Genomic DNA, 21386 nt, shown 5'->3' on the forward strand with positions numbered 1-21386 from the left:
CCGCTCTGCGCTCTACCCCGAGCTCGGGAGTCGCGGCGCTCGAACTCCTGGGAGCCGCTGTCCAGTAGCTGCCTCGGGACACCGGCCTGGTTCCTAGACCGAGGCGGAGGCCCTAACGCCGCTCTCCGGACGCCGCCTACGCCGCCGCCTGTCGCCTCCCGGCCCGAGCTCAGGTCCGCCGCTGCCCGGCCGCGAGCGGGCACGGGCTTGGACGCGAGCGCTGATTGGTCGGGATCTGGGGCGGGGGCGCTAGGCGTGCGCCGATTGGCTGGGGGGCGGGGCGGCGGGCGCCGATTGGCCGCGGCGCGTCGCCGGCCTGTGCGGCCCTCCCGCCCCTCGCGCCGCCGCCGCCGCCGCCGCCGCCGCCCGCCGTCCCGGGTCATGGTGCTGGGCCGCGGGCTGCTCGGTCTCCGGAGCGTCTCCGCACTGGGAGCGGCCTGCGCCCGCCGCAGCCTGGGTACGTGGACCGGGACCGGCCAGGGCTTGACGAGGCGCGCGCCTGACAGGAGTCGGGGGCGCGGGGACCGGCCCGAGGAGGCCGTCCCGCCGGCGTCGGGGCCGGGTAACGGCTGCGAGGCCGCCGCGCCCGCCCGAGGGGTCTGGGGACGCCGAGGGAGGCCGGGGGGCTCCGGGCCGCCGTGGGCTGACGCTGTTTTCTGTCGACACAGGCTCGTAAGCCCCGCGCAGGCAGGCGCCTGGGGTCGGGAAAAGGCTCCGAAGTGCTTGAGTCAGACTTGGCGGGGGCTGAAGACAGTGGGTCACTGGTCAGCGAGGGCTTGCTGCAGGGTTTGTGCCCGGCAAGGAGCCTCGCGCCCCCGCCCGCGCGAGCCCGGAGCCCCAGGGAGCGCGCTCCTGGCCTTTACTACAGGAAAAACCTGGGCCACTCGAAACCGAGGTGTAGACAAAGGGCAGGGACCCCGAGCGGTACCCGGGTGCCAACCAGACCGGGTCCTGGGAGCTGGGGGACCCTTGCCGTCCCTGAGCCTCTGTTTCCTCACCCCCCAGCCCGCTTCCGGGGGCCTGCGCCTCAGCTCTGAGTCCCTGTGCTCCCTCCTCTTTGATGGAACATTTTGACCTTGATCTTGAAATCTCTCTCTTTTTTTTTTTTTTTTTTTACTATTTCCTGACATCTTCTCTGGCTGATGTAGCAATAGGGGCAGTAGGTTAACCTGAGCCTTTGGGAGATGGTTAGCCATTACCTGAATGACCACATAGCGCTAATGAGGGAAGGAAGCAGGCCGTTTTCAAAGCTCACCGGGAGCACTCCCGGGTCTGGAGTGGGTCAGGTGTTGCCATTACTAAGGAGAGGGCCTGTCTGTTTTTCCATCTAGAGACACTCGTCAGGCTGTCCGGGCGGCGGGCAGGTAGCATGCCTGGGACGATACAGAATGGGCAAGATGGTGGCTGCCTCATCCAAGAGGGAGCCCAGTCCCAGCCATTTGATGCCGTGTGGAAGGGCGGCGGCACTTCAGGAGAGGCCAGACAAGGGGCTCCAGGGGGCACGGTCGGCTAAGCGCCCACTCTTGGTTTTGGGCTCAGGTCATGATCTCGTGGTCTGTGAGTTTGAGCCCCACGTCCACCTCTGTGCTGACAGGGTGGAGCCTGATTTGGATTCTCTCCCTCCCTCCATTGGCCCCTCCCCCTCCCCCTGTCCGTGATCTCTCTCTCTCTCTCTCTCTCTTCCTCAAAATAAATAAATAAACTTTAAAAAATCCATACATTAAAAAAAACCCCAGAAGTCAAACAAAACAGGTGTCAGGACTTGGCCTGGACTGTAGGCTGCAGTCCTCTGCCCTCTGCTTATTCACAAGGTCACGGTTGCAAACCAGGGAGCTGGAAGCATCTCTCAGGCATATACTTTTTGGAAAAGGAACAGTGTTTCTGGGGGTGCCTGCAGAAATGCCTGTGAGCTCCCTAGGGGAACTGAGCACAGGTTGTAAGTACGGTTTCCTTCACCCGGCACTGCTCCTCTGCCAGCCGCAGGGTCCTGCTTTAATCCTTTAATCCCCCCCCCCCCCCCCCCCCCCGCTCTCCCCCCCGTCCCGCACACTCTGCTCTGCAGTCCTTCCTGGGCTCTGACAGTACTGGGCTTTGGCAGAGATGGAACATCACAGAAACTTGATGATACGGAAATGTTTGTTTTGTGGTGCATGAGGAGAAGGGCCCAGGAAAGGCGCAGCCGCTTGTCAAAGAAAAGGGGAACTGGATACCTTTGTGTCACTCTGTCCCCTTGACTCACTCGGTCCCCCTTGGCCGTAGCAGAGGAGGTTGATTTCAGCACGCGAGGCCCCTGGGGATGCAGTCCGTCAGTCAGTTGGTGCTGCCTGCTTTCTGGATCCCTGCTGGGAGAGCCTCCACCCCAGCACCGACCCGACCCCAGGATGACCCCAGGATTTCACAAGCCGGTCTCCTGCCACCTTTTGTGGTGTTAATCTCTTTCGAGCTAAGACTTAGAGCGTTGTTGGGGCCTCTGTGAAATTTCAGGTGGAGTAGGGGTTTGACTGTTGAAAATATTTTGGCACCGGACTCCTTGGTGGAGGGTCTTTGGGCTCTTGCCCTGGCTCAACACTTGGTGACGCCGTGTCCTGCACACCTGAATCTGGAACCCTTGTGGCCACCGGTGGGTTTTGTGCCTCATCCAGATTTCCAGTTCTGCTCCCCCCCCTTTTTTTTTAATGTTTTATTTATTTCTGAGACAGACAGAGAGAGAGAGAGACAGCATGAGCAAGGGAGTGTCAGAGAGAGAGGGAGGCACAGAATGTGAAACAGGCTCCAGGCTCTGAGCTGTCAGCACAGAGCCCGATGCGGGGCTTGAACTCATGAACTGAGAGATCATGACCTGAGCCGAAGTCGGACCCTTAACCGACTGAGCCACCCAGGCGCCCCCACTTATGCCCTTTGAAAGTGAATATTGTTTTCTTGTCTGGCTGGGTGCCTGGGAAGGGTGGGGAGCACGGGTGACAGACTCTCTGTTAGCTGGGCGGCGGGTGCTGAGGCGCAGTCCCGCTGGGCACGTGTCCTCTGGCTTCCTCTCTTCCTGGTCTGTGTGTGAACACCCCGGAACGGGCAGCGGTCACAGTTGACAGTGGTTTGATCACAGCCACAAGCTGGCACTTCTGTCCTCCTGGAGCCCTCGAAAAAGAAAATAAGGGTCACAGTCTGAGAGATGATTTCTGTGAATGTGCATGTGAATTTTTGTATTTTCCGTGCAGATGTGGTAAAATGAGGATACTTTCTTCTTTGCCAAAGGGGCTCAGGAAAGCAGACACGGCGAGCCTCACACTTTGTCACTTGCCGTCACCTCCCTGGGACGTGGTGTCGGGACTCCGGGGCGCCTATGCCGGGTCAGCCTGGCACGGCCTCCCGTGGACACTGACCGGGGCTGCCCTTTGTCTTCAGGTCCGGCCCGGCTGGGCGTCCTTCTCCATCACACGGGGCGCAGGAAGAGCCTGACCGTGGAACAGGACGCCATGAACGTGGAGTTGCTGCCCGCGCTGACCGACAACTACATGTACCTGATCATCGATGGCGAGACCAAGGAGGCCGCCATCGTGGACCCGGTGCAGCCCCAGAAGGTGGGAGGCCCCAGTGCCATGTCTTCGTTCCCCGCTGGAGTTCATATCTGCCCTGGCCTTGCAGCTTGGCCGAAGCTAAATGCAAATTAATCCATTTGGTTTTTGTAAAACCACCAAACTAGTGTCCAGTCACTCTGCTGTCGGGCAGAAGGCCACTGCGGGGTGGGGCCGGCAAAGGCTGGGGCGTGGAGAGAAGTGGGCTTCCGTGTGTACGGTCTCTGGGGTGGGGGCGGGGGGAGCAGGAGCCCTCCTCAGCCTGCCTGCCCGTCCGTGGGTCTGGCTGTCCCCCGGCGACCTCTGCTGGAGGGGCTCGGAGAGGTCGTGGCTGGCACCGAGCTGCCGGGTGCTCTAAGAGAGAAAAAGGCCACCTTCGCCCTATGCTGCTGGAGTGGGGGCCGGTCGGCAGGGTCAGGTCAGGGCCCGGCCACTCCCAGCAAACCCTGGGTCCCCCGCTGGGGATCCCGCAGCCTGGGGAGCCAGTGCTGGGAGCGTGGCCATGGCCTGCGTCCTGCCTCACGCTTGGTTGCAGGTTGTAGAAACGGTGAGAAAGCACGGCGTGAAGCTGACCACGGTGCTCACCACCCACCACCACTGGTAAGCGCTCCAGAGCCCGAACTCACTCCATGCCAGAGCCGCGCGGGCCGTGTGCACCCCGGGCTGGCGTCCGTGGGGTCGGTCACCCGCAGGCCCCCTGCGCCCTCCCACAGGTGGAGGCCTGGGCTGCCAGGGCTCTGAAAGCCGTCCCCTCCCAGCTGTACCCTCTTGTGGCTGACGGCTGGCCCGGTGGGACCCTGGGAGGACTCGAGGGCTTAGCCTCGGCGACCTTGGCCCTGGCCACGGGCCCTGCTAACTCAGGGGCTCCGTGGGGAGGGCCTCCAGCGGTGTCCTTGAAGGTTCTTGGGCTTGTGTGATGGGAGACGGGCTTTGATGTTAGGGAAGAAACTAGTCTAGACGTTAGTGTTTTTAAAGATCAAGCAGCCATGTTTGGAGACGTTGTGGTTTTCGAAATTTGAAGGAACAGATGAAAGAAGCACCTGTGTTTGGGTTTTAGACCCTTCTGTGGGGTTTTTGAAATTTTTGAGTCTCTTTATAGCTGGAAAAAATCTTTATTTGGTTCTGAATTTCCTTTTCCAACTAAGTGCCTGAGGGCAGCCAGCTGCCCAGAGCCCGTCCCAGAGACTGTCGCTGCCCTGGAGTCTGCGCCGGGCGCCCTCCCCGTGGAAGCGTCCTGGGCACGTGGGCTGGCCAGAGTCCGCTTGGTGGTGGCAACTTCTCGGTTGATGTAGCTGAGTCACTGAGCGTCTGTGGGGGCGTCAGGTGTTAGTTCCTGGTGCTGACGGTCGCGTCTGCAGCCGTGCCCTTGGCCGCTGCGCGCCTGCTCTTTCTGGAAGCTGTGCTGCGCGCTGCAGCCTCTTCTGTACTAAGTAACCACCAGGTCACTTTTCTGACGTTGTGATGCTGTGGGGTTTGTCATGTGTTTGTGTCAGAACACAAGATCGCCAGCGAGGCCCCGCGCCGAGCCGCAGGGCGCCCGGGCCTCCCTGCTTCGCCCTGCCCGGTGGAGGCGGTGGTGTGTCCGTGGCGGGGAGGGGACGCCGGCCGGGGGGTGGGGGAGGGCCCGCCCCTGTTATCTCCGGGCCCTGCTGTGTCTGGGCCGCCGGAGGATGAACAGGATGAACGTGTGGTGGTGAGCTGATGAGCGGGCGCTCTCTGCCATCCGCAGGCCCTCGCCTTGGCCTGGGAAGGCCGATCTGCTGTTGGGCCGCTAGCCCTGCTCTGGGTTTGGGCCCCTGGGCTCACGCTGGGGCGGTTCCAGCCCCACAGCGCCAGGGACGGAACTCTTTTCCTGTTTCTGAAGCGCAGGTCAGGCTGCCCCTGGGAGGAGGGGAGTGTCCAGCCTGAGGTTAGAATCCCCTTGGGGGCGTGTGTCAGGAGCTGGCCTGGCCCCAGCTCGCCCTCGGCCTCTGCCCGTTGATGGATGTACGGCTGTGTTTATTTAAGTAAAGACATGAGTGTTTTTCTTTGTTTTTTAAGGTTCTTATTTATTAAATTTTTATTTTTTTATTTTTAAAATTTTTAATGTTTTATTTATTTCTAGGGGAGAGAGAGAGAGACAGCGTGAGCAGGGGAGGGCCAGAGAGAGAGGGAGTCACAGACTGAAACAGACTCCAGGCTCTGAGCTGGCAGTCAGCACAGAGCCCGACGCGGGGCTCGAACCCACGAACCGCGAGATCATGACCTAAGCGAAAGTCGGACGCTTAACCGACTAAGCCACCCAGGCGCCCCATATTTTTAAAATTTTAGAGAGAGCATGAGTGAGGGAGAGGGCCAGAGGGAGAGAGAGAGAGAAGAGATGAGAGAGAGGGAGACAGAGAGAACCCTAAGCACATCCACACTGAGTGCATGGGGCTCCATCCCATGACTGCGAGATCATGACCTGAGCCAAAGTCAGAGTTGGACGCTTAACCAACTGAGCCGCCCAGGCGCCCCTAAAGGTTTTATTGTAATTCTAGTTACCGTACAGTGTTAGTGTACCATACATTCACGTGTATGGTACAGCGACTCAGCACTTCCGCACATCCCCCGGTGCCCAGCACCTGTTTCCCCTGTCCCCTACCCACGGCTCCTCTGGTGCCCATCTAGAGTTAAGGGTCTGCCTCTTGGTTTGCTCCCCTCTCTCTTATTTTTGTTTCCCTTTGCTTGTTTTCTTCTTAAATTCCACATAGAGTGAGATCATGTGGTATTTGTCTTTCTCTCACTGACTGACTTTGCTTAGCATTTTACTTTGTAGATCCATCCGTGTTGTCGCAAATGGCAAGATTTCATTCTATATTATGACTCGTATTCTATTGTGTCTGTGAGTGTGTGTGCATGTATGTGTGTATGTGTACACACACATATATACCACATTATCTTTATCCATTTATCAGTCGGTGGACACTTGGGCTGAATATATGGGTGTTTGTATCCCTATGAATCAGCACTCCTGTATCCTTTGGGTAAATCCCTAGAGTGCTATTGCTGGGTTGTAGGGTAGATCTATTTTTAATTTTTTTGAGGAGCCTCCACACTGTTTTCCAGAGCAGCTGCACCAGTTTGCATCCCCACCGGCAGTGCAAGAGGGATCCCCTTTCTCTGCATCGTCACCAGCATCTGCTGTTGCCTGAGCTGTTCATGTTGGCCATTCCGACGGGTGTGAGATGGTGTCTCGGTGTGATTTCCATTTGTATTTCCCTGATGATGAGTGATGTTGACTATCTTTTCATGTGTTGGTTGGACGTCTGGATGTCCTCTTTGGAAAATTGCCTATTCATGTCTTCTGCCCATTTCTTCACTGGGTTACTATTATTTTTTTTATATGAGTTTGATAAGTTCTTTATAATTTTGGGTACTAACCCTATATGTGACATGTCGTTTGCAAATGTCTTCTCCCACTCCGTCAGTTGCCTCTTAGTTTTGCTGATTGTTTCTTTTGCTGTGCAGAAGGAAACGATCCTTTTTATCGTGATGAGGTCCCAAAAGTTCATTTTTGCTTTTGTTTCCCTTGCCAATGGAGACGTGTCAAGGAAGAAGTTGCTGTGGTTGAGGTCAGGGAAGTTACCGCCTGCTTTCTCCTCTAGGATTTTGATGGCTTCTTGTCTTACGTTTAGGTCTTTCATGCATTTTGAGTTTGTTTTTGTGTGTGGCATAAGGAAGTGGTCCAGGCTTATTCTTCTGCAAGTCGCTGCCCAGTTTTCCCAGCACCACTTGCTGAAGAGTCTGTCTTTATTCCATTGGATGCTCTTTCCTGCTCTGTCAGAGATGAGTTGGCTGTACATCTGTGGGTCTGTTTCTGGGTTCTCTGTTCCGTCCCATTGACATGTGTGTTTGTTGTTGTCCAGTACCAAACTGTCTCAGTGGTCACGGCTTTCTAATACTGCCTGAAGTTTTGGTTTTCCTTTTCAGGGTTGATTTGGCTATTCGGGGTCTTTTGTGAATCTGTACAGATTTTAGGATTGTTTGTTCCAGCTCTGTGACAAATGCTGGTGGTATTTTGATAGGGGTTGAATTAAATGTGTAGGTTGCTTTGGGTAGTATAGACATTTAAACACTTTTGTTTAATAATGCATTAGCATGGGATATTCTTCTATTCGTTTCTTCTTCAATTTCATCAGTGTTTTATGTACTTTTCAGAGTACAGGTCTTTCAACTCTTTGGCTAGGTTGATTCCTAGATATCTTATTATTTTGGGTGTAATTGTAGATGGGACTGTTTTCTTAATTTCTCTTTCTGTTGGTTCATTATTAGTGCATAGAAATGCAGTAGATCTCTGCACGCTGATTTTGCAGCCTTCCTGAATTCATTCATCAGTTCTAGCGGTTTTTTGGTGGAATCTTTTGGGTTGGGCATTGCCATTTAGAAGGCAGCTTCCATGTGCTCAGAGAAGCGGGTCCCCAGGTGGGCTGCCCGTCAGAGTCCTGAGGGGGCCTTTGAAACTCTTCGCTGTGCAGGCCAAGTGTGTCAGGAGCAGGGCAGGGAGTCAGGACTTGGTGCTTCTTACAGATCCTCTGGGGACTGTTTATTATTCAAGCCCAAAGCTTGGGAGCCGGGGCTCAGGATTATCCAGGTGTTTGTGATTTGGTTTGGTTGCTCCAGAAACTTCTCCAATACAGGGCAGGGGCACAGAAATGCCTCATTTGGGAATGGCATGTCTGAGAACGTTCTTTTCAGTGGAGCTCAATGACAGTGAAGCCAGTTTCCCGGGCTGGGAGATGCGTTTCTACTTCTGCGAAGGTGACCAGGAAGGAACGTCTGGTCAGGGTTTAAGAGCAAGCAGACCCCTCCCGTGAGCAGGAGCCCAGGTCTCCTTTCCAACTTCCAGGGACCACGCCGGCGGGAACGAGAAGCTGGTCAAGTTGGAGCCTGGGTTGAAGGTGTGCGGGGGCGATGACCGGATTGGGGCCCTGACTCACAAGGTCACGCATCTGTCTACACTGCAGGTGAGCAGCGAACCAATGGAAAGCACTCGAACAAGGCTGGCCTCCAAGCCCTAGAGGGAGGGGCGTGGTAGGGACATTTGCGCCCCTCCTGGCACTTCCCTCCCCTACCCAGGGGCCCAGAGGGCTTGGGCTCAGAGGGGAGGCGGCCTAACCAGCAAATGAGTGGAGGGCCTCTCGGGGCCACCTAGGCCTGGACCGTCCCCTGTGTCGGGAGCACCACGGGCACATGGTCCCAGCTGTGGGGAGAAGCTGACAGGCACGGTTCCGACGCAGCTGAGGAAGTGTGGAAATGCGGCGCTTGCTCGCACCAGGTTCTCATGTCAGCGTCACGTGTCCCGGATGTGATGACGATGTGCGGTTAAGTGAGAGGACGTGCCTTTCTAAGTTGTTTTTTTTATGTTTGTTTATTTTTGGGAGAGAGGGAGAGAGCGAGTGGGGGAGGGACAGAGACAGTGGGAGACACAGAATCTGAAGCAGCTCCAGGCTCTGAGCTGTCAGCACAGAGCCCGGTGTGGGGCTGGAACCCATGAACTGTGAGATCATGACCTGAGCTGAAGTCGGACGCTTAACTGACTGAGCCACCCAGGTGCCCCAAGGTTTGAATATTTTTAAAGTTGGCGGCGGGTGGGAGGCAGAGAGAGAAAACCAAAGGAAAGGCCAAGTACCTAAGAAGGAAGGCTGGCTTTTCTAGCACGACACCTGGTTCAAATTTGGCCTGATCTTGAGGAAGAAAGCAAAAGGAGCCCCTTTGCTTTTGCGCGCCAGTAACGCCCGGCCCCAGGGTGGGCCTTGCCTCCGGGTGCCCTCGAGGACGGGGTCCCACAGCCCCTGGCGAGACCCGTGTCCCGCTCAGTGCAGCAGTGGTGACGGGGTTGAGGGCCTGAAGGGGAGTCGGTGGGATTGGTGTTCCCCTTGCCCGGAGCCCTTGGGTGGCCTCCCTGGCACGCAGGGAGCACATGCCCGTGCGTGCTGCGTTTAAGGTGGGGTCACTCAATGTCAAGTGCCTGTCGACGCCGTGCCACACTTCTGGCCACATCTGCTACTTCGTGAGCAAGCCCGGGAGCTCCGAGCCGCCTGCCGTGTTCACAGGTGAGGAGCGTTGTGCTGCGTGTGCCGGGCGGGTGCTCTTTAAAAGCCCCCGTGACGCAGGGACGTCCGAGCGCTCGGGGCAGAGAAGTGGAGTGTTTGCAGCCGGGCCTCCCACCAGGGCTGGGGCAGGGGGGGCACGGGGAGGGGGCCGCAGCCCTGGGGGGCAGAGATGGGGGAGCCTGCAGCCCTCAGGGCGGAGTGTGGAAGGCTGTTTGGAAGCACCCCGGCAGGCAGGCCTTCCCAGCAGTCGGAGAGAAAGCGAGAGAATGTTGCTGCTGATGGGGGAGCCGGGTGGGGACCCGCTCAGCTCTGCGGCGCGGCTTAGTGGGCAGCCAGGGGCGGGCGCGGGTGACATAAGACGTTACCTTGGAGGGAAGCGCGGACCCAGCGTGGGGTGCATGGGGCCTCTTGGGTCCCCACAGTGAACACATCACCCCTCGTTGCCGCCGCCGCTCTCCTTGTCTCCTGTGCGGCGCGTCGCCAGGAGGTGTGGCCCTGAGGTGACGCCCAGCTCAGGCTGCGTGGCCCCGGGCTGGGGGCCTCTTCCGCCTGCGCCTGCGTGGGCCGGAGGCGGGCGGCGCCCCTGTCACTGCTGCACCCTGTTGACCCTTGGACGTCAGTCTGCGCATCTGCCGCATCTGCCGGGTGGGCTGTTGGGGGCTGGGGTGAGGCGGGTCCCTCGGGACAGGGCAGAGGGGAGAAGCCGTGTCCCGCTTTGGGAGGCGGGGCTGCCTGCGCGGAGACCCCGGCCCGAGCCCGGGCCCTACGTGGTGTGTGTCCTCCGTGAGACCGTGGCCGGCGGTGGCGTGTCCTCAGGGCGCGGCTCAGGCGTCCCCAGCCGGGACGGTGAGGACTCCGCGTGTGGGAACAGGGCCGCCTGGCAGGTCCCGGTGCGGAAGTAGGTGCCGCTCCTCCCTGCCGGGAAGGCCGGCCCGAGGCCTCCGCTGTGTGCGGCCCAGCCCCCTCTGGGGTCTCTCTGGCTTCTCGCTGGTTCGGACTCCGCCTGCCCGGCGGGGCTGTTCAGGGCCACAGCCCAGTCCCGACCGACTTGGACGTCCTGTCGTCTCGTGGGGGACGGTGCCGCACCTCGCTCGCCGTGACGGCCCCACGGTGGCCGCTCGTGCTGGGTTGCGGTCCCCGGGCCCCTGGGAAGAGTCTGGCCTGCAGCGGCGGAGGGGGACCCCCTGCCCCCGGGGCCTGGAGCCCTTCTCCAGGAGGAGGCCGGGAGGGGAGCAGCGGGGCGCGGGGCTACCCCTCTAAAGGGCCGAGGCAGGAAGGGCGCCTGCGTCCTGGGGGGTCTCCCGGCTGCCACTGCTGCCCGGGATAAGAGGAGCCTTAGGGAGGGGCGCCCGGCCGGCTCAGTGGGGCATGTGACTGTGGGTCTCCGGATTAGGAGTTCTAGCCCCATATCGGGTGCAGAGATGACTTGAAAGCCAAACCAAACCAACACAACTATAAGAAAGGAAACAGGAAAAAGAGGAACCTGGGGAGGCGGGGCCGGGAGGGACAAGGGCTGCTCTGGGGTCTCAGTGCTCCGGCCGACAGGATGGGGCCGTAAAGGGGGGGGGTCGGGTGACCCTAAGCTGTGGCTCTGAGCGGCCGTTAGCTGGGCTGCTGGTGCCAGTGAGCGAGACTTAAGGGGAGTGGTTGGGGGATGGGAGCCGATGGCGGGGCGTCTCTCTGGGTCCTGCCAGGCTGGCGGTGGTGTGTCCGGGGTGCGGCCATGGGTGGCGTAGTGGCCAGCGTCGCCCAGGAGCTCACCCCGCCCCTCGGGGGTCCTGTTGCTCCCCCCCCCCCCGCCCGCTTCATGGACATCCCGTTTTGCAGGCGACACCTTGTTTGTGGCCGGCTGCGGGAAGTTCTATGAAGGGACAGCAGACGAGATGCACAAAGCCCTGCTCGAGGTCCTGGGCCGGCTCCCTCCAGACACGGTAGGTGGTGCCCCCGGAGCCGGGTCCCACCCCAGAGCCCCACGTGCCACCTGCCAGGGCTTTGAGGCAGGTTACAGAGACTCTCTGACCGCAGTTGGCGTTTTCCCCAGAGGGTGTACTGTGGCCACGAATATACCATCAACAACCTCAAGTTTGCGCGCCACGTGGAGCCCAACAATACTGCCGTTCAGGAGAAACTGGCCTGGGCCAAGGTGAGTGGGGTGCGCTGGGGGTGCGTGACCGCGGGGCGCTTCCCGGGAGTGGCCTGGTCTCTGGTGCGCGCAGAAGGCGCTCCTCCCGGCCGGCCCCCTGCCCCGAGCTACGCGAGGAAGGCCCAGTTTCCCCTTCCCGACCCCACGAGGCCGGGCCGCTGGGATCACGCATGTCCAGCCAGTGCCCAGGGGAGGCCGGAGCTGTGGGTCCTGGTCTGTGCCCCACATCCTGGGTCACAGGGTGGGGGGGCTGCGAGTGAGCACCTCAGCCTCCCGTCGTGGGAAAGCGCACGCACCTGGCCAGCAGGCAGCAGGTTTGCCCCAGAGGCTGCTGGTCCGAAGACATTTGTTTCCGCACTGACCCCCGGGTGCTCAGCCTGGTGGCTTCCTGTCCTGCAGGCGTCTTCACTGGGGCATCGGAGACACTGCTTCAGGTGCGCGGGCTGAGGGAGGTGCTCCTGGACGGGAGGCCCTTCCCCATTCAGTCCCTGACGGCTGGTGTCACCCACACCAGGAGGCCCGTTCTGCTCCGTTCAGTGACAGGTGCTACCTTAGAGTTCGGTTTGTTAATAAATCACCTGTTTTTGTCAAGCATCTTTATCAGTTCGGGGCATGGGCTCCCAGAGTAACACCTGTAAGTGTTCAGATACTACCTTTCTCAGTCGATAAGCATGACCGTGTTTCTTTTCCAGAGCGCATAGGCGTAGGCAAGGCTTTTTAGTGATCTGTGTGCACGACACGTACTGTTCTGCGGTTTCTCTTTCATTTACTAGCGGGTCCTGCTGCTCTTTCTATAGCAGTCTTTTCATGTGGAACCAATTCGCTTCATAGTTACCTACTTTAATTTATTAAAAGATTTAAAAATTTTTTTAAGTTTTTTTTTTTTTAATTTATTTTTGAGAGAGAGAGTGCAAACAGGGAAGGGTCGGAGAGCGAGGGAGACACAGAATCTGAAGACAGGCTCCAGGCTCTGAGCTAGCTGTCAGCACAGAGCCCGATGCGGGGCTCGAACTGACCCATGAACCGTGAGACCGTGACCCGAGCCAAAGTCGGATGCTTAACCGACTGAGCCACCCAGGCGCCCCAGATAATTTCCATTTGATAAAACATCCGTTTTGAGTGAGCAGTACAGGGTCCAATGACTTTGACAGTGTGTGCACCTGTGTGAGGCCCCCAAGCCCAGTCAAGATCCAGAAGGTTCCCTTGTCACTCTGCTTTCATCCCCCAACTGCATATCTGCTCTCTGCCGTGTAGGTCACTCTGTTCTGGAGTGTCAGAGAAACAGAGCCATACAACCCTGGTCACTTCTGGCTCTTTGGCTCAGTGTTACCGTTGTGAGATTCATTCCTGTTCTCTCTTTCTGAGCAGTGCATCCATGCACCATGCTGTGTGCTGTGCTGCAGTTTGTTTATCCGCCGTGGATGGACTCTTGTGTCGTTTCCAGCGTTTTGCTATCGTAAATGGAGTTGGCGGGACCGTCCGTGTGCACGTCCTCGTGCAGACAGGTTTCACGTTGTGGGCTCCGATCTGGAGCCGCGCCGCTGCACGCGTGAAGCATCAGCTCAGCTTTGGAGAAGCTCTCGAGTGGGTTGTACCCCTTGGCATCCCTCCCGGAACGCACAGGTGTCTGTGGCTCCCCGTGCCGTATTGTCACTGAAACTTTCAGCCATTCTGATAGGTGTGTAGCCGTGTCTCCTTGTGGTTTGAAAGTTCCCATCGCTCTGCTGCCTGCTGTCCTCTTACAGGTGTTCTTTCCTGAAGTGTCTGCTCAAATCTTTGGTCCATTTAAAAACCTGGACTTTCAGAGTTGCAAGAATTCCTTATATATTCTGGAAACAAGTCTTTATCAGATACGTACCGCAAACATATTTTCCCAGTTTGCAGCCTGCCTTTGTATGTTCTTTTTTTTTTTTTTTTTAAATGTTTTGTTTATTTTTGAGACGGAGATAGAGACAGTGCGAGCAGGGGAGGGTCAGAGAGAGAGGGAGACACAGAATCTGCAGCAGGCTCCAGGCTCTGAGCTGTCAGCACAGAGCCTGACGCAGGGCTCGAACCCACAAACCGTGAGATCATGACCTGAGCCGAAGTTGGACGCTTACCCGACTGAGCCACCCAGGCGCCCCTGCCTTTGTATGTTCTTAACGGTGTCTTTTCAGGAATAAAATGTATCCTTTTGGTGCCATTCAGTTTATTGATATTTTCTTTTACATCTTTTGTGTCCTAAGCGATCTTTGCACACCCCTTGCCACAAAGACTCTGCTGTGGTTCCTCCTGCAAGTTGCATGGTCTTAGCCATTATGGTTCCACAGATGTATGCCCAGGCCAGTGACGCTGCTCACATTGATGTCGGTGTCGCCGGGATGCGAGGTGGACGTGCACTTGCTCTCACATGTAGGCGTCCACCTGCTTGGCGCCGTTTGTGGGAAAGATTGCCCTTTCCTTGTGGGATTACCTTGGGGTCTCTGCTAAATAAAACGGACAGTGCAGGCGACAATCCCTTCCGGTCTCTGCTCGCTGCTCCATCGAGCTGTGGGACTTCCCTTCCATCAGTTGCACACGGTCTCGATTATGTAGCTCGTGGGACATCTGGGGATCAGGCTGTATAAGTCCTCTAACTGTTCTGAACTTGGTTTTGGCTCTTCAAAGTGCTTTCCATTTCCCTAGAAATTTTAGGATCTTGGCAATTTTCACAAAAAAGTCAGGTTGGCTTTTGATTAGGACTGTAACAAAACATTGGGAGAGAACTAAGATCTCAGTATTGAGTCTTTTCACGAAGATGCTATCACTTTCCATTTATTGAGGCCCTTAGTTTTTCTCAGCAATGTATTACAATGTTCACTGCTAAAGAAACCGTGCATGGTGTTATTTTTGTACTTTGATCTTGTATCCTCATGACTTTGCTGAGCTCCCTGATTCCAGCATCTTTTTCATAGATTCCATAGCAGACAATCATGTCATCGACCAAGAGACAGACACTTTTTTTTTTTTTTAATATTTATTTATTTATTTCTAGGAGAGAGAGAGAGAGAGAGACAGCGTGAGCAGGGGAGGGTCAGAGAGAGAGGGAGTCACAGACTGAAACAGGCTCCAGGCTCCGAGCTGGCAGTCAGCACAGAGCCCGACGCGGGGCACGAACCCACGAACCGCGAGATCATGACCTAAGCGAAAGTCGGACGCTCAACCGACTAAGCCACCCAGGCGCCCCAAGAGAGACAGACAATTTTATTCCTTCTTTCCGGTTTATGTGCCTTTTATTTACTTTGGTGGCCTAATCGCACTGGTTGCGATCAGTACAGTGCTGACTGGAGACGGTGGGAAAGGACATGCTTGCTCTGCTCCCAGCCCGGGGTGGGGTGGGGGGGCGTTCAGTGTGTGATCAGTTAAGTGTTGTAGCCGCGAGGTCATTTGCCATCTTCTTTCTTTGGTTGATGGAGTTCTATTCCTGGTTTCCGGAGGGTTTTAATCATGAGTGGGTGTTGAATTTTGTGAAATGATTTTTTATTTTACTGTTAGTATGGTGCAGCACTTCAGTTGGTGTAATTTTAAAAATTTATTTTGAGAGAGAACACCAAGGGGCTCTGTGCTGATGCGGGGCTTCATCCCACCAACTCCAAATCCAGAGTCAGATGCTTAACTGACTGAGCCACCGAGGTGCCCCCACCCCCGGCCCCGGCCCCAGTCGGTTTCAAATGTTAAAGCAACCTTGCTTTCTAGACAGCCCTTGGTCCTGCTGTGGTGCGTTGCTGCAGTCTCTTTGAGTCTGTGCTCACAAGGGATGCTGGCCTGTAGTTTTATTTTCTTCCCTGTGTTTGGTCTTCGTATCAGGCAGGGTAAAGCTGGCCTCATAAAGTGATTTGGAAAGTGTTTACTCCTATTTTCTGAAAGAAAGAATTTTTCTGTGACATTATTTCTCCCTTTAATAGTAGAATTCACGAGTGGAGCCATCTGAGTGTTGAATTCTTTTTGCAGACAGATTTTGTTGCTGGAATTGAGGTCTTTATCTTGTACAGGGTATCAGATGTTTGTATCTTCTCGAGCCCATGTGGTTAGCACTTCTGTCTTTCAACTGTGTACACTTCGTCAAAGTTTTCAAATTTAGTGACACGCATTTCTGTTGAATGTCAACTTTGTTGAGGTTTAGCTCACGTGTAATAAACTGCATTAGTCTAAAGTGAACGACCAAGTGAATTCTGACAGATAAATTGACAGCACTAAGACTACCGTTACAAGGAAGGTATAGAACTTTCCATCCGCCCTGAAGGCTTTTTCGCGCCTCATTCCCTTCGCGGCTCCAGACCACTCCTGATCTGCTAGGTGCCACTGGAGCTTAATTTGCGCTTTTAGAATTTCATGTAAACGGAAGATACGTTATGCCTTCTGCTCTTTTTTTCACTCAGCAGAAGAGCTTTGAGATTCACTCCTGTCCCTGCACGTCAGCACTTGACTCCCTTGTGTCGCTGAACGATATTCCATTGTTTGCTTTATCCGTTCACTCATCCAGCCACAGACATTCGTGTTGTTTGCAGGTAGTGGCTGCTGTGAATAAATCTGGGCACAAGGCTGTGTACGACACACCTTTTCATTTCTCTTGAGTAAATCCCTAGGAATGAAGTGGCTGGGCAGTAGCAGGTGTAAGTTTGACTTGTTAAGAAACTGCAGAGTTGTCTTCTAAGCGGCCGTGATCTTACACTTGTGTCAGTGGAGTGAGTTGTGGAGTTCCACGTGCCCAGCAGCACTTGACATCGTCGTATGTTGTGATTTTGGTCATTTCAATGGGTATGTTGTAGAGTTTCATTGTGGCTTTAATTTGCATTTCCCTAGTGTCTAAAAACGTTGAATATCTTTTGATGTGCTTATTGGCCATTTTGTGCAGTGCATGTTAAAATATTTTGGCCATTTAAAAATGTGAATTGTCTTCCTTTTGATAACAAGAGAATTGTTTTGGTAAGTATATGCTTGATGCAAGTCCTCTGTCAGTTTGTCTTGTTCTGTGGCTTGCCTTTTATTTCCTTGACAATGTTTTTTGAAGAACACTTAATTTTGATAAAGTCCAGCATATTAACGTTTTTAGTGGTTCATACTTTTTGTCCTCTATCTAAGAAACATTTGCTTTACCCAAGGTCAAAATTTTTTTGTTTCATTTGGAAGTTTTACAATTTAGCTTTTACTTTTGGATCAACATGGTCCCTACCTCCCACCCCCAATCTGTTGGGTATGTAGTGATGTCACCTGTTTCATTTTGATGTTGGCAGTGTTCCTTTCTTGATCATTCTTATCAATTGTGTTGATGTCTTTAAAGAACAAGTTTTGCCTTTATTTTTGTTTTTCCATTGCACTGATTTCTGCTTTTTAAAACTCCTTCCTTCTACTTACTTTGGATTTACTCTGTTCTTTTTATAGATTTTTTAATATGGAGCCTGAGGTCATTGAGTTTAGACCTTTTTCCTTTTCTAATATAAGCACTTAATGCTAAAAACCCACCCAGAGCCTGCTTTAGGAAAAGCCCACAAATTTCTATATGCTGTATTTTTTTATCTTCAATTTGAAATGCTAAAAGAAATCCCTTGTGAATTCTTCTTTGACATGAAGTTATATTCAATTGTGTTCAACTTTGTTTTAGCCTTTTCAACATTTTATTTTATTTAACTTTTTAAAGCTTATTTATTTTGAGAGAGAAAAAGAGAAAGCAAGTGGAAGCAGAAGCGGGGCAGAGAGAGAGGGAGAGAGAATCCCCAGCAGGCTCTGTGATGACAGATGTGGAGCTCAGTTCTGTGAACTGTGAGACCGTGGCTTGAGTTGAGATCAAGAGCTGGATGCTTAACTGACTGAGCCGTCCAAGTGCCCCTCAGCACTTTATTATGGGACTTTTTACACCTATAGAAAAGTCGAGGCAGTTCCCTAGTGAACGTTCACATGCCCAACACCTAATTTCTATTAACCGTTTCTCTACTTATTTTGTGGCTGTCCAGCCACTTTTTTTTTTATTTTTTTTTAATTTTTTTTTTAAATTTTTTTTTTTATTTTTTTTATTTATTTCTAGGAGAGAGAGAGAGACAGCGTGAGGAGGGGAGGGTCAGAGAGAGAGGGAGACACAGACTCCGAAATAGGCTCCAGGCTCTGAGCTGGCAGTCAGCACAGAGCCCGACGCAGGGCTCGAACCCACAAACCGCGAGATCACGACCTAAGCGAAAGTCGGACGCTTAACCGACTAAGCCACCCAGGCGCCCCTGTCCAGCCACTTTTTTAAAAATAAGCACATTATGCTAGAGGATGGATGTCACCCAGAAGTCCTTCTATCCACCCAGTTAGGGAGGACTTTGGGTCCCCAAATTGTGTGCTCTTAGGAGCTGCGGTGGGCACCCTTCTGCACGACCCTTCAGTGTCTACGTGCTTCTCACTTCTGTACTGCTGCGCGTTAACACTCATTTTAATATTTACTTATTTTGGGGGGAGTGCAGAGAGAGGGTGACCTGACGTGGGGCTTGAACTCATGAACCGTGAGAGCATGACTTGAGCCGAAGTTGGACCCTTGGTGACTGACTGATTCACCCAGGTGCCCCAATACTCATTTTAATAGATAATCTACAAGCTTATAACCGTATGCAGTCCTCTGATTGCACGTCAGGATGTGTTTTAGAATCATCCTTAGAAGGGTTAACTGGTTTCCTTCCCTCATAGGAGGTGGAGAAGGAATTCTCAGGAGTGAATGTTGGAAGAAGTGGGGAGTATTCTAAAACACCCAGCTTGTTTTCACCAGAAGGGGAGGATCAGAGATTAGCACCAAGTCTGCACCTTGGCCTCCCACCAGACCCCTACTCGGCACCACCAGCAGCTGAAGGATCGCTTCTTGCCGCCCCTGCTCATGTTTGGGGGTGGCCCCGGGACCCTTGGGTCTGAGGGCCCTGTGGGGTCAGGAAACCTGGGTCTGGGTGCTGAGAGCTGCTGTCCACGCGCTGACCCTGTGGCCCTCGAGGTCAGCCCGGCAGAAGGAAGGGCAGGGGCGGCAGGGGCGGCAGCTGTTACCTGACGCCCCTGCAGAAGTCCGTAGAGGAGTGAGCGGTGCGCCAGACAGCGTCTTCTCCCATCTGCCCTGGTCGGCGTGGGTCAGGAGGGAGACCATCCCTGCCAGCGGGGGCCCCTGTGATGAGAGCCCGCCACCGCCTAGAGGGGCCGTCAGCCCAGGGCAGGGGCTGTGGGCACCTGTGCCCCTGCTCCCCAGCAGTGAGCTCTGCATGGCCCGGGACTGGCCTTGGTGCCGGGCTGGGGAGGTCTTCTCCGTTTTCTGCATCCCCTGGTTATTCTATCTTGTACAGCGCGTATTCCCTGTTCACGTGAGTCCCGTGTCCCCCTCCAGGACAGCGAGGGGAGGAGGGGCAGCTTGTCGTGGTGGCCGGGACACTTGGGTCTCCTGTCCTTGCACTGACCTGACCCTGTTCACTCTGCATTTTGAGCTGGACGATGTTTTAAGATCATTGGAAGGTACTTTGAAAACGTCCTTTGGAAGTTTCTGTGTTAACGTGACCTCTGCCCCCTGCAGGAGAAGTATGGCAGCGGGGAGCCCACGGTGCCGTCCACCATCGCCGAGGAGTTCACCTACAACCCGTTCATGAGAGTGAGGTGAGGGGCGCCGGCACTTGGGCCTCCCCCACCCCCCTCCCCCCTGCCAGGGGCAAGCGGTCCGTTCACCGGCCCCTGCAGCTCCGGGACGGCTGACGAGGCCGCGCCGGGTCTTTATCGAGAACCGTGCGACCCAGGAATCAGGCGGGTTTTCTTAGCAGGGGGCTCTCCTTACACGTGGCGGGGGACCCTTCTGACACCGGAGTCAGATGAAGGCGGGCAGGCGTGGTCCCCAGGAGTCTCACGGAGCTCTGCCACAGGGGCACGGCCGGTGTCCCCGGCAGGACGGCTTGGCCACCAGGTCTCCCCCGTCAGGAACACGCGAGTTAGCTGTTGGCTGTGGCACTTCGTTTTCGGAGAATGTCCCGACTTGTTCTGGCTCTGCTTCTGCGGGGCTGCGGGACTGGGGGGCCGTGGGGATGGGGGGGGCCCGTGCACGGCCTGCAGCCCGGCCTTCGGCTTCCGCAGGGAGAAGACGGTGCAGCAGCATGCCGGCGAGACGGACCCCGTGACCACCATGCGGGCCATTCGCAAAGAGAAGGACCATTTCAAGGTGCCCCGGGACTGAGGCGGCCGCTGCCGCCCCCACCTTCAAGGACATTTTGGGCGTTTGGATGTTTCAGGTGAATTTCCTGCCAGGACTGCAGGAAATTCAGTCTTGGTTTAATTTTAAATTAATTTCCGAGCCCTCTGCCTGTTTTACCAGATGTTCTAATGCATATTTATGAGAAGTCTAGAAAGAGTACTATTCCTGGACCCTCTGCCTGCAGACTGTTCTCTCTGGCCTTCGGTGGCCCCGTCCTCACCCCGTGAGCCTCAGGACACCCCAGGAGGGCTGTCCCCGCCCTGAACCCCGCATGCCCTGTGCTCAGCAGAGCAGGACACCTTCCCGTCCCCTCGCGGGTCCTATGGTGTCATGATCGCAGAGCGCTTCCGTGCAGACGTGGGGTAGCGCCCCAGCCCTGCCTGGAGCACCGGCTTGGCCTGGCCTGGGGCAGGGAGTGGGTCGTTGACAGGGTCTCTGTGCCTGGGGCCCGGGTGCAGGCCTCCGCCCGGTGATGCCGGTTCCTGGGAAGGCTGCCCAGGCCTGGGCCGTTCGCAGGGACAGGCGTGGACATTGTGCCCCATGGGGACAGAGGAGCTGCCCTCGCTGAGGTTTGATCCATCTGCTCTCTGCCCGCCCCCCACCCGCCCCCGCAAGCCTTCCTTGTGGCGGAAGTGTGGGCAGGCCGGGTCCCTGACCTGGGTGTCCTTGCCCTGGGTTCCCTCTACTTGTGCTCGAGAAAATCTTGAAACACACTGTCCAGGCCGTGGCCAGCTCCTTAGCCGCCGCAGGGCAGAGCCTGGCTGGGGGGGGTGGGGGGGGTGGGGCCTGCACCGAGGCTGGGGGGGGGCTGGTGAGAGGAACCGGGGGCGGGGCGGGGGGGATTGAGGAGAGGGGCCTGGGATCCCACAGTCACTCTGGATCCAGAGATGGGAAGGGGGAGGGGTGAGACTTGGGGTGGGACGGGCTGCTGTCCCCAACCAGCTCACGGTCTGCGCCTGGACGTCTTCCTCCCTTCCCGCCGGACGCTGTCCGTTTCACTCTGATCCATGACAACCATGCCTGAGGCTCTGCCTGGGCTCCCCTCCCCTCCCCTCCCCTCCCCTGCTGGACGGCTCCCAGTCACTGCTCCTCCATCCAGCCGTGGTTGTCTGCCACCACTCTTCTCGGGTCACCGAGGTCATCTGTCCAGGTCCCGGCTCTGCAGCTGCCCACGTGGCCACGGTGCCGTGTGGCTGGGGGGCAGTCACCCTTGTCCGAAGTGGAGGACGCCTTAGGTGGAGCCCAAGCTCCTGGGACCGGCAGCCCCCCACGCCCCCAGGTGTGTTGGGAATGGGGTTTCTCCGGGTCCTTCTAGATGCTTCATCATGTAGCTCCAAACTGCCACCTGGGCCTAGTGGCGTGGCCTCTGGGGGCACGTCATGGTGCTCTGCCATGCC

General features: G+C 55.9%; 1 protein-coding gene across 2 annotated transcripts; it reads left to right on the top strand.

Annotated features, from left to right (window-relative positions):
• The first annotated feature begins 88 nt into the window (after positions 1-88).
• Positions 89-20164, top strand: HAGH (hydroxyacylglutathione hydrolase). Of its 2 annotated transcripts, none has more exons than XM_039246685.1 (9): positions 89-173; positions 3400-3575; positions 4105-4169; positions 8437-8554; positions 9535-9643; positions 11471-11574; positions 11685-11786; positions 19324-19403; positions 19872-20164. In XM_039246685.1, the coding sequence occupies exons 2-9, from the start codon at positions 3471-3473 to the stop codon at positions 19969-19971; spliced, it is 783 nt and encodes a 260-aa protein (XP_039102616.1). In that variant the 5' UTR covers positions 89-173; positions 3400-3470; the 3' UTR covers positions 19972-20164. The 2 variants fall into 2 exon arrangements, with proteins under 2 accessions (XP_039102616.1, XP_039102614.1); XM_039246683.1 differs by lacking the exon at positions 89-173 and adding an exon at positions 336-457.
• The last annotated feature ends 1222 nt before the right edge of the window (positions 20165-21386 follow it).

Source organism: Hyaena hyaena, unplaced genomic scaffold, assembly GCF_003009895.1.
Source record: "Hyaena hyaena isolate Hyena2069 unplaced genomic scaffold, ASM300989v1 scaffold_285, whole genome shotgun sequence".
Classification (NCBI taxonomy): domain Eukaryota; kingdom Metazoa; phylum Chordata; class Mammalia; order Carnivora; family Hyaenidae; genus Hyaena; species Hyaena hyaena.

Bases quoted from the DNA above. Each gene is read 5' to 3' on its own strand.
- HAGH (XM_039246683.1), top strand. From the start codon at position 382: ATGGTGCTGGGCCGCGGGCTGCTCGGTCTCCGGAGCGTCTCCGCACTG. The intron at 8,555-9,534 runs GTGAGCAGCGAA...GCTGCGTTTAAG, and splicing joins CGCATCTGTCTACACTGCAG to GTGGGGTCACTCAATGTCAA. The intron at 19,404-19,871 runs GTGAGGGGCGCC...CGGCTTCCGCAG, and splicing joins AACCCGTTCATGAGAGTGAG to GGAGAAGACGGTGCAGCAGC.